This window comes from Panthera uncia (genome assembly GCF_023721935.1).
Source record: "Panthera uncia isolate 11264 chromosome A1 unlocalized genomic scaffold, Puncia_PCG_1.0 HiC_scaffold_16, whole genome shotgun sequence".
Lineage (NCBI taxonomy): Eukaryota > Metazoa > Chordata > Mammalia > Carnivora > Felidae > Panthera > Panthera uncia.
Window position 1 is genome coordinate 11,693,255 of NW_026057576.1, and position 16,520 is coordinate 11,709,774.

Consider the following 16,520-nt stretch of genomic DNA (forward strand, 5'->3'; position numbering starts at 1 on the left):
TATTTTTGAGGCCAATCCCTATTGTTGCATTTAACAGCAGTTCATTCTTTTTATTGCTGAGTAGTATTGCATTGTAAAAACAGACAGGATTTATACATACTCCTGTTGATGGACATCTGTGTTATTTTCAGTTTTTTGCTATTGTGAATAATGCTATTGTAAGCATCCTTGAACCGTTCACTCTTGTTTTTATCCTCACATTGTGTCTTTTTGTGGACCTATTTTGTCATTTCTTTTGGGTAAATACCTAGATGTGGAATTTCTGGGTTATAGAGAAAGCCCATGTTTAACTTTATAAGAAACTGCCAAATTATTTTCCAGAGTGGTGGTACTAATTACACTCCAAGCAGCAATGTATGAAAGTTCCAGCTGCTTTTCATCCTTGTCAGAATTTGCTGTCAGTCTTCAGCTGTGGCATTCCTGTGCATATGATAGCTCACTGTGGTTTTAATATGCATTTCCCTGATAATGTTGGTGTTGAGTACCTTTCCATGCGCTGATTGAACATTGGTGTAGATGCTGTTGTGAAAATGTCTGCTCAGATCTGTTGTTCATGGTGGCGATATGGTTGATTTCTTTTTTTGTTATGAATTGATAGGATTCTTGTATTTATTTTGAATACAACTCTTTTGTCAGATATATATATACATATATATATATATATTATACATATACATATTTCTCCTCAGTGCTTTGTCTTTTTTGTTAACTTTTTTGATTAGAAGATTTTAATTTTGATGTAGTCCACTTCATCTGTTTTTTCTTTTATGATTAGTGCTTTCTGAATTCTAAGAAATCCTTACTGTGAGATCCAGAGGCTATGTTTTATTCTATGAGTTTATAGTTTTATATTTTACATTTGGGCCTGTGGTCTATCTCAGATGAATTTTTATGCAAGGTGTAAGGTTGGGTTCACTTTTCCCCATAATGGTTTCCCAATTGTTGCAAGAGAGTTTGTTGAAAAGGCTTTTTTTTTTTTTTTTTTTTTGCCATCTAAGGATTTGTTCAAAATCAATTTGCATTAGGTCTATTTTTGAATTCTTTATTCTTCTCCTTTGATCTATTTGTCTATTCTTATGCCAATATCACACCATATTGAATATTATAGCTTTATAGTAAGTCTTGAAATCAGGTCCTGTGAATGTTTCAACTTTGTTCTTCCTCTTGCAATTTATTTTAATTTATCTATGTCCTTTGAATAATCACATACATTTTAGAAACAACTCATTAATGTCTACAAAAAAAATGTATTGGAATTTTGTATGGGATTGTGCAGAATCTAGAGATCAGTTTGGGGAGGATGGATAAGTTTCAGTGTTGAATCTTCCAGTGAGTAAACATGGTGTCTCCCCCATCCAACCTTGTACCAGAGATCTGAGCCTAAACAATAAGGAAATCATACACCGAAAGGCAGAACTAAAAAAATAAAATAAAATTTAAAGAAAGTGATATCCTTCTCCTTTTTCTATATCTTCTTGAGCCATTTTTAGTACTTTGTGTATTTCTAGGAATTTGTTCATTTCATCTAGGTTATCTCATTTGTTGGCATACAATTTTTACCATCTTTCCTTATAATTCTTTTATTATGGAAATAGATATACAGAAATGATCAGTAATAGCATCCCCACTTTTGTTTCTGATTTTAGTAATTTGAGTCTTCTCTCTGTTTTTCTTAGTCAGTCTAGATAATTTATCAGATAATTGTCTAGACACTCTTCTCTATCTTGTTTCTATCTACTCTAATCTTCATTATTCCTTTTATTCTGCCAGCTGTGGGTTTAGTTTGCTCTTCTTTTTCTTTTTCCTTAAGGTGGAAGGTTAAGTTCTTGCTTTGAGGTCTTTCTTTTTTAATATAGTATTTACAGGTATAAAATTATCTCTGAGTACTGCTTTTGCTGCGTCTTCTAAGTCTTGGTGCATTGTGGTTTTGTTTTTATTCAGCTTTTGTTTTTATTCATAAGTGTTTCCTAATGTTCCTTGTGATTTCTTCTTTGACCTGTTGATTTTTAGGAGTGTGTTCTTTAACATATTTATGAATGTTATTGATTTCTTGTTTCACTTCACTGTGGTCAGAGAAGATACTTTGTATGATCTCAATCTTTTAAAATTTATTAAGGATTGCTTTGAGTCCTCACATATGGTCAGTTCTTGGGAATGTCTCGTGCACTTGAGAAAAATGTGTATCTGTTCTCGTTGGGTGGGGTGTTCTGTGTGTCTCTTAGCTCGGATTGACTTCTAGTAATGTCTGAGACCTCTGTTTACTTGTTGACCTTCCGTCTAGAGTTTCTATCCATTATTGAAAGTGGAGTATTGAAGTCTGCAACAGTTATTACCAAATGATATATTTCTCTCTTCAATTCTATCAATTTTTGTTTCATTAATTTTCTTCTCTTCTTGGTGTGCAAATGTTTGTAACTCTTACATATTCTTGAAGGATTGACCCTCTTACCCATATGTAATGTTCTTCTTTGTCTCTTGTAACAATTTATTTATTTATTTATTTATTTAAATTTTTTTTAATGCTTATTTATTTTTGAGAGAGAGAGGGGGTGTGAGCAGGGGAGGGGCAGAGAGAAAGGGAGACAGAATCCGGAGCAGCCTCCAGGCTCTGAGCTGTCAGCACAGAGCCTGATGCGGGGCTCGAACCCACAAACTGCAAGATCATGACCTGAGCTGAAGTCAGACGCTTAACCAACTGAGCAACCCAGGCGCCCCAAGTCTCTTGTAACCATTTTTGACTTAAACTATATTTTGTCTCATATTAGTAATGCCATGCCATTTCTCTTTTGGTACATTAAAAAAAACCTTTTTTTAAATGTTTATTAATGTTTAATGTTTATTTATTTGAGAGAGGGACAGAGAGAGAGACAGAGTATGAGCAGGGTAGGGGCAGAGAGAGGGAGACACAGAATCTGAAGCAGGCTGTGCTGTCAGCACAGAGCCCCACATGCGGCTTGAACTCATAAGCCGTGAGATCATGACCTGAGCCAACATTGGGTGTTCAACTAACTGAGCCACCCAGGCACCCCTCTTTTGGTACATTTTAAAAAATATTGTTGTGTTTGACCTTCAGTTACTTTTTGCATATCTATTCCAGGGATGTTTGGTTTCTAAGTTTCGTTTCTTAAATTTTTTGGCAGATTTTTACATCACTGTTATGCTAACTTCACAAGTTGAATTGAGAACGACCTCTCTTCTATTTTCTAAATGAATTTTTGTGGAATTGGTATATTTTTCCCTTAAGTCTTTGATAGAACTCACTAGTGAAATTACCTGGGGTTAGAGTTTGGGTTTTTTTTTTTTTTTTACGTTTATTTATTTATTTTGAGAGAGAGAAAGAGAGAGGGCACATGCACATGAGCTTGAGTGGGGAGGGGCAGAGAGAGAGGGAGGGAGAGAGAGAGAGAGAGAGAGAGAGAGAATCCTAAGCAGGCTCTGTGCTGTCAGCAGCAGACACTGTCTTTTACTTGGAGCATTTAGTCTATTTTCATTTGAGTAATTATTAATACAATTGGGTTTGTGTTTACCATTTTGCTGTTTGCTTTCTATTTATTTCATTGGTTTTTGTTTGTATCTTTCTTTAAGCATTCTTCTAGGTGAATCAAATAGTTTTTAGTATTTCATTTTTGTTATCCTACTGGCTTTTAAGGTAAACATTTAATATATTTTTGTGGTTTCTTTAAAGATTATTCATCCTGGGGCACCTGGGTGGCTTAGTCGGTTAAGCATCTGACTTTGGCTCAGGTCATGATCTCACAGTTCATGAGTTCGAGCCCTGCTTTGGGCTTTGTGCTGACAACTCAGAGCCTGGAGCCTGCTTCGGATTCTGTGTCTCCTTCTCTCTCTGCTCACGCTCTGTCTCTCTCTCTCTCTCAAAAATAAAGAAACATGAAAAAATTTTAAAATAGAGATTATTCACCCTAATTATATAGTCTATGTAGAATTAATATTATTAATCCCCTTTGATAAAATTTTCACTTTATATATTTTACTTTTCAGTTCTAGAATTGTCATGCTTTCTTTGAGTTTCCGTTTCTCTGTTGTTATATGCGGTTATTCCACATCATTCACTTTCTATATCTATCTTTTTCTTGAAATCTTCGAACATACTTGTAATAGCTATCTTAAAATTCTTTTGGGTCATCTTGGCTTTGGTTTCTGTCCTTTTGATTTTTTTTTAATTAAGATTTTTATTTCTTGCTTTTTCAATGTCTAGTAATTTTTTTTATTAAGCCTGGACAATATAAATAACACATGATAGGAAGTCTGGCTTATGCCACTTCCTTTAAAGGGTGTGGTATTTTGCTCTGCCAGGCAATTACTTTACCAAGGATTCTCTTGAACCCACTAGGCTTGGATGTAGTCTTTGTTAGAGCTGGTGTGTCTTAGTTTTGTCCTTATTCCTCACGTATGACCTTTATGGATTTCGGTTGAATGTCTGAAATATTCAGCCATGTTTCTCTATTGTGGCTCTCTAGGTACAGCCTTTTGTATTCAGCTCTCAGACCTGTGGTGTCTGCTCTTTGTGAAGCCCTGCAGAATCTCGTCTTCTTCATAGTTAGCCAAGGACTGCCGGAAAATCCTCATGCAGAAATCTGGGCCCTCCCTCTGTGCCCTTCTCTTCGACATGTGGATTTTCAGCAGCCCATATCACTGAGCTCTGCCTTCTCAGCTCAGTAGTGCGGCTGTGTGTTCCAAGTCTGGAAACCGAACCACGGTAGAATGCTGGAGTGGACGTGGGGTTCATCTCCCATGTTTCCCGTCCCTCACTATTTTTAAATACCCAGTTTGTGTGAAAGTTTTCATTGAGCTCTGTGAAGGGTACAAATAGGTAAATGACAAGGAGTCATTTAACCAGAGAGAAAATGTTTATATGTGTTTATGGAATTCAGAATATTTCAGTTGACTTCTAAAATGTGGTGATACTAGCTGATTGGCAGAAAGAAATATAAGATTAATTTTTTTCTTAGATTTTTCAGAACGTAGATTGCAAAATCAACAATGAGGCTAGGAAGGAAGTGGAGAGGACATTATACACCGTGTCATATGCCCCACATTAGATCATTAGCACATCTTGGGACTATGCAGTATTATTCTTAAGAGCCTACTATGCCAAATCCATTCTAATTTATTTTTGTGATGGTGTGCACCTGAAAGTTTTCTGTCTTTCAAGGTCTCAGAAATAAAATACAACCAGGGTATATGATGAGAGTTTTCCTGTTCTGGCTCAGAAAAATGTTTGCTTGTGTCGACACTCTTTGGTCTGTTTTTCACTGCCAGACTTCATTCCTCCATATCTGTTTGTTATTCTGCCCCAGACACTTTGCTAGAATCTGGGAATAGACACATAAAAGACCTAGTCAAAGACTTGGAAACACCTACAATCTAGACACTTGAATGAATGCAACCCAATATGGTGAAGGTCTTTTAATAGAGGGCAGCTGTGGAGACACATGGAGTGGACACTTCAGGGCAGAGAGAGGGAAGATGTCAGGGAAGACTTCCCAGAAGGGTGATGTCTGAGCTGAGTTTTGAAGCGGGGTGGAACTGGAGGGACTGGGGATAGGAAAACTTGAGAGAGATGCACCCATGAAGGCATGGGAGCCTAGCGATTTCAGACCTTCGTGGAGGGTTCCATGCACCCGGGATTCAGGACTTGAGGCAGAGACCATAAGGCACAACAAAGAAAAATTAGGCAGGGGTTATTTAGATCACGGCTTTCAAATTACTATCATGGACAGTTCAGCAGGGCCAGCCATCCAGCTCCTATGAGCTATTTTTCATTTTTAAATTTTAAGTAAAAAAAAAAAAAAAAAAACTCTAAAGCAATACATGTGTATGGTAGGAAATGAAAAAATATAGATAAGCAAATTGAAGAGAATTATACCACCCACAATCCTGCTACAAAAGCTCTTTTAACAACTTACAAATCATTTCAGATTTGTATGTGTTTTCCTTTAATAAAAAATTCTGTTAAACTCTACTTACTAGTTTGTAGCCTGCTTTTCTGTTCAGTTAGTATTTTAGAAACAGTTTTAACATGTAAATGGACGTTCTTCCGTATTGTTTATAATGTCTGAATAGTAGTATATCTTTAGTCATACCATAATGTGTTAAAAAATGCACGTATGGGTGTGAATGTATTTGAATATTGGACATTTCAATTGTTTCAATATTTTGCTATTGGAAATAGTTCATAGATAAACATTCTTACATACACCCTTAATTACTTCCCTGAGTCTATGTCAATAGCTTTATTAAATGTCAATCTTAAAATAACAAGTTTGTAAGATTAACTTACCTGGAATAATTAGAAAGCAATGCAAAACCAAACATAACCATGTGTCCCTCTTAATCGTCCTTAGTTGTTGCCACACCTTAAGTAGGGACCGTCCCACATCTTGCTTTATAGTAGTCGACTACTCAAATCTACCATCAGAAAATGGAATGAAGGTGAATGAAGCAGGGTTCAGTTCAGTTTAACAGGCAATGGAAGGGGATGAGGGAAGCCAGGGAGCTCAGTCTGGGGAGGAAGGCATCATTACCTGCAGTAGATGCAAGAGAGGTATGCCTGAGACTCAGAGAGCACCCAGAGGAGGGACATGCAGCCCAGTGTGGCAGGTTGGGTTGGGGTGAGGGTGGGAGGCCTCCATGAGTGGGATGACCACCAAGTTGGGCTGTGGTGGAGAGCAGTCAGATAACAGATCAAGTAGGGGTTTGGGGAGTAGGGTGAGTGGTTAAGACAAGTGACATCCAAGATGCTTTCTATATTTGTTTGCAATCTCCAGAAGAATAGTTCACCCTTCCTTCCCTTTTTGGTTCTCTTCAGCCCCTCAATGCATGGGTTGATGCCAGTCCACATTGGTGAGGGTGGTCTCCTTTACTCAGCCTTCCGATTCAAATGCTAATCTCTTCCAGAAATATCCTCATAGACACACCCAGAAATAATGTTGTTATGGTTTTGTTAAATTAACATTTGTTAAGTGGAGCATAGTGCTGTATGGTGAGCCCCAGTTCAACAACAGAGCACAAGAGAACTTGAAATAGAGAAGTCTGTTACTCACAGGTCCTGGAGGAAGTACTCGGCCTTAAGGGGCCACATGGGGAGGTCAAGGCAGAGTACAGACAAAGAGAGAGGCAGAACCCAAATACATGGCTTGATTAGGGTTCTTAGGCAAGGGCCAGATTGGTCAACTCAAACCAGAAAGAGGATTTTAGTAAGCTCCATGGTGGTCTATCTAAAGGGCCCATAAGGCATACAGGGGCTGGGAGCAAGGGGAGATTCTGGATCACAAGGGCGGTTAGGGAGGTCATGTCAGGACCTTAAATTTGATTGTGACCCTGCAGGCTGCTGTCTAGGGCATGCACTTGCAGGAGGGGCTGATGTCAGGTCAAGGTCCCTCAAGGCTGCATGGCCAAACAAAATGGCTGCTGAAGCAGCATTACCATGGCATAGTTTAGCTAAACCCTTGACAAGCATTTTACCAGCTATCTGGGGGGCCCTAAGGCCAGTCAAATTGACACAGAAAATTAACCATCAACTTCCCAATGCTGCAAATATATACTTCTCTAAAATAATAAACTACTTAGTAGACATTTTTACTTGCATCATATCACATGATCCCCATCGTGTCCTTGCAGGAGAATAGATGCTGTCCCCATTGATACTGAGAAGTACCTGAGGCTCACACTGGTAATGGATGGGGGAGATGGGATCCCAACCTAAGCCCTAAGCCTCTTCTAATCCAAACCCCAGGTGGTATCAGTACCTCACTTGGGTGCTCTTGGGCTGAATTCCTTAGCAGGTGATATTCCCTGGACCTGCTATGCTTTCCTTTTTTTTTTTTTTTTTTTTTTTTCTGTTCATCCTTTAAGGAGAGAAGGAGTAAGCATTCATGGAGACCTTATTGAATGCAGACTCTGTGTTAGGTGTTTTATGTAAATTATTTAATTGTCATAACATCTCTGTGAAAGACACAAGGAAGTTAGTCTCACCTGCCAGGTTAGGTAGTGTGGTTAAAGGCACCCGAAAATGTGACAGGGCAGGAAGTTTATCTGACATTAGAGACCACGTGTACATTTCTGTGTGGCCCAGGGCATTGGTTTCCTAGCCAGACTTCCTCTGCACCGTGTCAAAGTATCCAAGGTTAGAGGAGTGGTCCATTAGTGTAGGCTATTCTATGGTAGGACTCCTACTTCTGCTACCTGCAAAACTGACCCAGATTAGGAAATTCTTGGGTTGCTCTCACTCTTGCCTGGCCTCTTATTTCTATCACAGCAGCTGGTCTGTCGAGGTGTGTCTGTTAGACTTAGAACACGAGTGCCTGTGGGCCTCAGTTGGGCCAAGTTAGGAAAGTACCCTGATCTGACATTCTGAGGACTAGCCTGAGATGTTCCTTTTCTTTTCTATTTAACTGTTAAGCGACATGACGAGATGTCTTGACAATGGGGAAGAGAGATATCGGGTGGTGGAGGGGAGGAAGATAAAGGTGGGGGACACCACAAGACCAGCAGCGTAGCATGACTGAGCCCCCGCCTTGAACCACATGGGTGAATGCTACTATTCTTCTGATCAATCTTTTATTCTCCCTTTCCTTTTTAGCATATGGGTAGATGCTTCAGGTCATGAAAAAATATATTCAGTGGAATGAAACATAGTAGATATTTACTAAGAAACTAAAAATGAAAGTTAGACATAAACTATTTTATTCCACTGAAATATTTGGCTGAACTCATAAGAACAGTGATAAGATCATTCTTGGACACCTGCACTGAAATGAACCACGAGAAGAATATTTAGGGAAAATGAAGAGCATATTTGGCATACTGAGTGAAAGAGCTTCTTCAGGCCCAGGGAGCGGGATGAAATTGGCATGATCATTTTGGAGAATATGAGTCAAACAGAGAACTGGAATGAGGTTTTCAAGGAGGATATATTAGGGGAGTAAAAGGCCAATAAACAGCCCTTGTGTTTGTAGAAAAATATGGAGAGTAAATCAAGGAATTCAAAGTGAAGAGAAAATTCAAATAAGGGAGGAAAAACCCTGTAATCCTCACTGGTCTTCATAAATACAAAGAAAACAAGCGAAAATGAGATATCAGAAGTCAGTAAGATTTTATGGGAGTATAAAGTTAATCTTAAGCAAAGCCCATTTCATTGCTGTAGGAAACTCCCAGCTGAGTGCTGACTAACTATGGACAGCTGATCTCCTCAAAGCCAAGTTTGGGTGATTCTTGCTCTTGGCTCGTACCCTCGCACTTCTGGGTCCTGTGCGAACCAACACTGTCCCAGAGTTCCAGAGGTGGGCCGAGGCTAGATATTGGAGTTGGCCCTTTACTTTATTGTGCTGATTCTTCTTAGGGAAGAATAAAAATTAAGAATAAAGGGACACGTGTTAGAATTTTAGCTGTGAGAGATGAATACAAAATATCAAATTGACTCCAACAACTTGAGTCACCTCGAAAACTCCCAGTCTCTTAGGATAAAAAATATATAATCCTATTTAGAAATTCCTGGTGTGATCATAATGCAGGATTGGTTCTTTTCACGAAGCCTATTAATTAAAAATTACATAATCCAAAGTCAATTAAGTAGTAAGATATTATAACAAATTCTTATTTCATTAACTTCTCAAAGTATGAATAATGACTTCAAGACAAGAAATTCACATTTTCCACTGGCTACTGAAAAACAATAGAAATAATTCCAGTCGTGGTAGCAGCTCACTGTGGGCTGACCTACCCCTGAAATAATTTATTGTTTCCAGGTGACTTTTACATTGTGGGGTGATTCATTAAGTTAGGCTTGATGTGAAACAGACACCAATAGAGTTGAGGATTCAGAAATGTATTACATATTTCTTCTCGCAATCAGAGAGAAATTCACCATGGCTTTTCTTTTATAGGCTCATGCCAAAATCTGGCATCTCTACAATACTTCCTTCCGTCCAACTCAGGGAGGCCAGGTCTCCATCGCCCTAAGCTCCCACTGGATCAATCCTCGAAGAATGACCGACCACAGCATCAAAGAATGTCAAAAGTCTCTTGACTTTGTACTAGGCTGGTTTGCCAAACCCATATTTATTGATGGTGACTATCCTGAGAGCATGAAGAATAATCTTTCACGTCTTTTGCCTGATTTTACTGAAGCTGAGAAAAAGTTCATTAAGGGAACAGCTGACTTTTTTGCTCTTTCTTTTGGACCAACCTTGAGTTTTCAACTATTGGACCCCCACATGAAGTTCCGCCAGTTAGAATCTCCCAGCCTGAGGCAACTCCTTTCTTGGATTGACCTTGAATATAACCACCCTCAAATATTTATTGTGGAAAATGGCTGGTTTGTCTCAGGGACCACCAAGAGAGACGACGCCAAATATATGTATTACCTCAAAAAATTCGTAATGGAAACCTTAAAAGGTAGGATTGGGGATAAAATTCTAATTTCTTGCCGAAAGCAACAGGAAAATCTTTCAGATGATCTGTAATAAACTATGTGAATTTATAGATTTTAATTGTAATGAAGAAATTCATTTTGGCAATAGTAGAAATGCACTTATGTAACACCTTTCTCATTTGGGGACTTGAGGAACTTAAATTCATTTTTAAACTCATTTTGAAAATGAGAAACTGGGTTATAATGTGTGAAAACACTTGACTTTCAGAGTTAGTACTCTAGAATTTTAGATTATATTAAGGATTAAGTGAATCCCAGGACGTCTAGATCTCTGTACATGTTTTTGGGTTCTTATTATTTGCACTGAATAAAACAATTTTTAAAGAAAAAAGAATATCAACCCTTTCTGAAGGAAATATTAAGTAGTTTATTCTTTTAAAGATTGTGTTCACTTATTGTGGCAAGCACAATGCTAGGATAGAAAATGGAGCAAGACCATCATTTCAGGCCCAAAGAACACCTACTGGAAATAAAAATATTCCAAGTAAAAACATACTGGAGATAAGCATGTTGGTGAAGACATTTGTTTGTAGAATTACCCAAGTGTGACAGCCTTTTATTAGTAAGAAAGGTCTTTGGTTTACCAAACAGTGACCATTATACGCAACTTATTTCCGTAAGTAGTAAACCCCTCAAATGCTCTTGACACATGAGGCCAGTGCCTGGCTAGGGGTCACATTGTTCTTGTCCTCTCTTCTCTTTGCAGCCATTAGGCTGGATGGGGTGGACGTCATTGGGTACACGGCCTGGTCCCTTATGGATGGCTTCGAATGGCACAGAGGTTACAGCATCAGGCGTGGACTCTTCTATGTTGACTTTCTAAGCCAGGATAAGAAACTGTTGCCGAAATCTTCAGCCTTGTTCTACCAAAAGCTGATAGAGAAAAATGGCTTCCCTCCTTTACCTGAAAATCAACCTCTAGAAGGGACATTTCCCTGTGACTTTGCTTGGGGAATTGTTGACAACTACATTCAAGTAAGTCAGCTGACAAAACCAATCAGCAGTCTCACCAAGCCCTATCGCTAGTAAGTAGTGCTTCCTTATTAGGTTGTCATGACACATTGTCCATTCTTTGGGCCAGACGTGATTCCTTAATGAGAACATTAAGGGCACAATTTGGAACATTGCACCCTTCTCTCCACAAATCTTCCTAGCTTCATCTTGCACTTTAAATCAGTCCCAAAGGAGGAACAGATTTAAAATATATGAATATTTAATATCTGAAAAGATAGTAAGATGATAAAAATACTCCCTTTTAATACAGTGGTTTTGGATGCTTTTTAAAGCAGTTGAGTTCTTCCATAAACAAGATAGGACAAACAACTTCAAATTTTCTGAGATCTCAGTGGAGCTGCTGAGTCTGAGGCAGGAGCATTAGGCAGAGCCCTGCCGGGGCTTGGCTGCACCCTGTTGCAGAAGCATCTCAAGCGGTGAAAACTCTTGCTCCAATGGTTCACTGCTTGAAGTTTCATTTCTAGAACTAGTTATCGAAAGGGTAAGGAAGTTCCTCAAAATGGTCAACCAATATTTATTGAGCACTTACTATTTAGTTAATCCTCAGTATATTTTTAACTTCCTAATTTTAAAGGAATTTGTTTTCTGGAGCTTGATGGACTATTTTAGGAGGCACTTATTGGGTGCTTAGCATGCACAAAGCCCTGTGTTCATTGCCGGGGATGCTCTGTTGAGGGGAGTGCACACTGACATGGGTAAGATTGACCCCTGATTTCAAAGATGTCTACTGCTGGGCGCCTGGGAGGCTCAGTTGGTTAAGCATCTGACTTCGCTTCAGGTCATGATCTCACAGCTCGTGATTTAGAGTCCCACATAGGGTAAGCTTGAGCCCCGCTTCAGGTGAACACAAGCCCTGCTTCAGGTGAGCCCCTCTCCTCTCTCTCTCTCTCTCTCTGCACCTCATGGGATTCTCTCTCTCTCTCCCTCTCTCTCTGCCCTCGCTTATTTGCACCCTGTCTCAAAACCAAAAAAAAAAAAAAAAAAAAAAAAAAAAACCAAACAAACAAACAAACAAAAACCTCATAGAGGTCTACTGAGGGAAAATGATTGATGTACAAATAATATAATAGAGTGCATGGGGCATGGTGTTAAGTGAGCAGGTGCTGGTGGGGTGTTGTTGAAAAGTCTGAGTGTGAAAATAGAAATCAAGACAGAGACATGGGCGCCTGGGCCGCTCAGCTGGTTAAGCATCCGAGTCTTGATTTTGGTTCAGGTCGTGATCACTCAGGTCATGATCTCACAGTTCGTGAGTTCAAGCCTGTGTTGGGCTCCATGCTGACAGCACGAGCCTGCTTGGAACTCTCTCTCTCTCTCTGCCCTTCCACCACTTGCACACACACACACACACTCCCTCTCTCTCAAAATAAATACATATTAAAATAAGAGAGACAAAGTGTGGTATCCATAGACAAGCAAAGGCATTTGGCACTTAGCATGCTGTCGGATGCTTCTAGCCAACTCACTGGTGCAGTAGGAGAGGAAAATCACTTTCCCTCTACCCTTCTGAGTTCTTTAATTATAGGGAAAATTAAAAACAGACTAAAAAGAGAAACACAAGCAGGAGTATATTAACATGTGTACCTGATATATACATGAGAGATACTCAGACAAAAATGAGTTAAGTCCTTGAGGTGACTTAGAATTCAGGCTTAAATACCAGCTTAATAGAAAAAGCTGGAAGCAGAGGTAGGATATATGTCTCTTAGGGAAGAATAAGCAATTTTTAGGAAAGATGGATGGGCCCTTAGAAGGATAGATGGGAGCCACAAGGGTCTCTGACAAAGTCTGTCTGGGTCTTATGGTGGCCTCTGGTCTCCTGTGACGTGACTCGATCTTCCCTGGGTGATGAAACTCCTGGGAGGGATTGATGAGAACAGAGTTCCTTCCGGAGCATCTGTCTTTAGGCAGGTAAGGGGAGTTCAGAGAAAGCCTTTCCCTGCATGTTATTATTTGAGTGCCTACAGCTCAAAATAGTATACCAGAGGGGCATATTTTGGGCTGGCAGGCCCTGAACTACGGTCACATTTTGGGGTGGCATATTCTGTTACCCTTCAGTTCAAAACAAGTATTTGGAAGAATGGTTGGATCTGAGGGAGGGTCTTTCAGTTGAGCTGGGTTGCTGTTTTCTTGTAAACATCAAATGGCAGTCCTTTATAAGGAAATAAATAACACATTCCTTCATACATTTTTTGCTGGGTTGTATTATTCTTAGGTCTTTTGAAGACCTCAGTTTAAAAGACTTAGTTTTAAGGCAGCTGGGTGGCCCAGTCAGTTAAGTTTCCAACTTTGGCTCAGGTCATGATCTCATGGGTTCGAGCCCCGTGTCAGTCTCTGTGCTGACAGCTCAGAGTCTGGAACCTGCTTCGGTTTCTGTGTCTCCCTCTCTCTCTCTGCCCCTCCCCTGATTGTGCATGCCCCTTCCCCCAAAAATAAACATTTAAGAAAAAACTTATAGTTTTAAGTCTCAGTCTTAAATCCCTTCTTACATTTAAAAGGCGACTGAGGGACATGTATTAGCCAGGATGTCTGAGTGTAGCTCTGCCCTGTTGGGTTTGGGGTTTTCTGCCCTCCTTCTCTCTCCTCCCTCAGCCTCTGCTCCTACCTCCTTTTCCTAATTTCTCTCCTGCAAGTGGGAACCACAGTGGGCTTCAAACAGGGTCTGGAGGTGCAGAAGTGGCTGGTGAGATGGGCTCCCCATCCTTCCCCCCTCCCCTGTATTTCTGCTCTGGACGGGTTAGTCCCTGGTCTTTGTTCTCTCTCATGACCTTGTGCCAGGCCCCGCTCCCTGCCAGGCTCTGTGCCCTTGGTCACTGAGGGCTCATGCTCCGCCCTGATGTCTAATAGCAGGGCAGGTAGTTCCCGCTTCAATTTTCCGCCAGCACCTCTGTGCAGGCAGTGTGAACTTGGGAGGGACTGGACATTGGAGGGAATTTCTTCCCTCCTGCTCTGCTCCCCACCCCAGGACTGTGTTTGCCTTGGGAACCCGTAAGTAGTGAGAAGGTTTTAAGAGGACCACCTACTTCCTCAAGAGAGCAGGGAAACTCTAGGCAGATGCAACAAGTATGGCAGGGAGGAGGAGGGCAGAGGGGGAGAGAACTGCTTTTTCTACCCCTCAGGGGCAGTTGTTTTCAAATCTGATCTGATGCCAACGAGACATTAGCCCCGACCCCTCCCCTGAGGCTGCGTTGCCATTTTACCTCATCACTTCCGGGGTTGTGGTGGTGGTGGTGGTTGGGGGGGGGGGTCTCTGTTCCTCCACCCACTGGAGCTCCCCAGTCTCTCCCACACCGAACCAAACACAAAACAACTCACTCTCAGACCCCCGGTGGGTGAACTTCTCCAGAAGCTCTCTAGTGGGAAAAGGTTGCCACTGCTCTTTTGTTCTTCCTGCTTTTCACCTTGAGCTTGGCATTATTTTGGCAGGGCCCCTTCCTGAGGGAACTTCCTAACCGACAAAGTAAAATTAGGACAGTTCTGAGGAGTGTGTGCCTATGTTTTCATTTACAAGCTGTTCTCTCTACTTTTCGTACATTGAATTAAAGTCCTGAGAAGTAATTTTTAAACCATTGAAAGTTATCTTTTCCCTCCTGGCTGGTATTTCAGTGACTCCCAGGGTCACTGTCCCTGGACCCAAGTACAATCACTGTCCCTGGACAACCACTAATGATCATAGTCAATATAGGTACAGAACCTGCCACATGCTGGGGACATAAAGCCTGTTTAACATTGGCCACTAATAGGAGAAGGTTTCTTCCATGATAAAGGAAATATATACTTTATATCCATTTCTGAAAGGCTGCCCTTAACTTTTTCATTTTTTTTATTAAGAAAAGTTGACAAATTAATAGAGGTTAGATAGAATTGTGCCTAAGTACTTATTTCTAAGTGTCCTGTAGTTTCAAGAAACAGATCCCCACCTCCCCCCTCCCCCTAGAAATTGTACCTTAGTCTCTCATATTTATTTGCAGATGGACTGAATAAAACCTGTTGTTTTGGAAAAATTGTGGTAGAAAATGTATAAGTTTAGTCAACTCAGAGCTCTATAAAAATAAGCCAAAGAACTCCTTCAAGCTATGAACACTTTCACTTCAAAAGAGCATGCAAATATTTTCTCTTGCAAAGCTGAGGAAACAAGATTTGCGGGTGCATCACAGTGGAAAAATACTTCTCACAGCATTCCCACCCTACTAGGGGACATGCATGCGTGGGTGATCTGCAAGAGACGGTTCTCCAGAGGAAGCCATTTCCCTCTGACACGCTGGGTTTTTATTACTTTTCCTTTATAAACACAGCACTGACCCCTCCAGAGGAACAGCAACTCAGGCCCGCGAAATGCAACAAAACTTCTGCTAGAGGTCCCTAAACGGAGTTAGACCCCAGCTTGCATACAGAGGGTCAAACCAAGGGGCCTGTTTGAACAGGATTGTTTCTGAGGAGAAAACTGGTCCATCAAGTGGTTCCTTGGGATGAACTTTCAGTTTGCATTTTCCTCCATGGTTTACACGTGGAGGGAGGATTTTATGATTTTAGTTTTACAACGCGTCTGCTCTTCCTCAATACTTATTTCCATTTTGGAGGCTTATGGATCAGATGATTGACAACCATTATTGTCATGATCATCACAGAAAAATAATGTAGAAAAACTTAAAAACTATGTTAAAATAGCCCGATATGTGGAAATGACAACATCGTTCCTCATTACCACATTCTCTATCACTTTTACCATCAGATTGAATTGGTTAAATCCGGTCTTTGACACTAAAGGCAATAAAAAGCAAGTCACTGGTTTTTAGCATGGTCTCTACCTACAGCAAACTTTAGTTTGGAACATGATTTTAAGAAGTACAATTTAGTTTAATTTTTTAAATGTTTTAAAATATACTTTTTAACGTTTATTTTGAGAGAGAGAAAGGGGGGGATGGGCAGAGAGAGAGAGGAAGAGACAGGGGATCCTAAGCAGGCTCTGAGCTGTCAGTGCAGAGCCTCTCATGGGGCTCGAACTCAGGAAACGTGAGATCATGACCTGAGCCGAAACCAGGAGTCCCACGCTTAA

At 40.4% G+C, this 16,520-nt stretch overlaps 1 protein-coding gene across 2 annotated transcripts in view; it reads left to right on the top strand.

Annotated features, from left to right (window-relative positions):
• The window catches only part of KL (klotho), a 47,730-nt gene that overhangs the window by 26,871 nt on the left and 4,339 nt on the right, over positions 1 to 16,520 (top strand). The window contains exons 2-3 of one of the 2 annotated variants that reach the window (XM_049646789.1): positions 9,906 to 10,416; positions 11,160 to 11,428. In XM_049646789.1, the coding sequence (XP_049502746.1) occupies positions 9,906 to 10,416; positions 11,160 to 11,428 (780 nt within the window). Of the gene's footprint in view, positions 1 to 9,905; positions 10,417 to 11,159; positions 11,429 to 16,520 lie in introns of those variants that run through there. The other variant, XR_007461071.1, reaches the window with a different exon arrangement.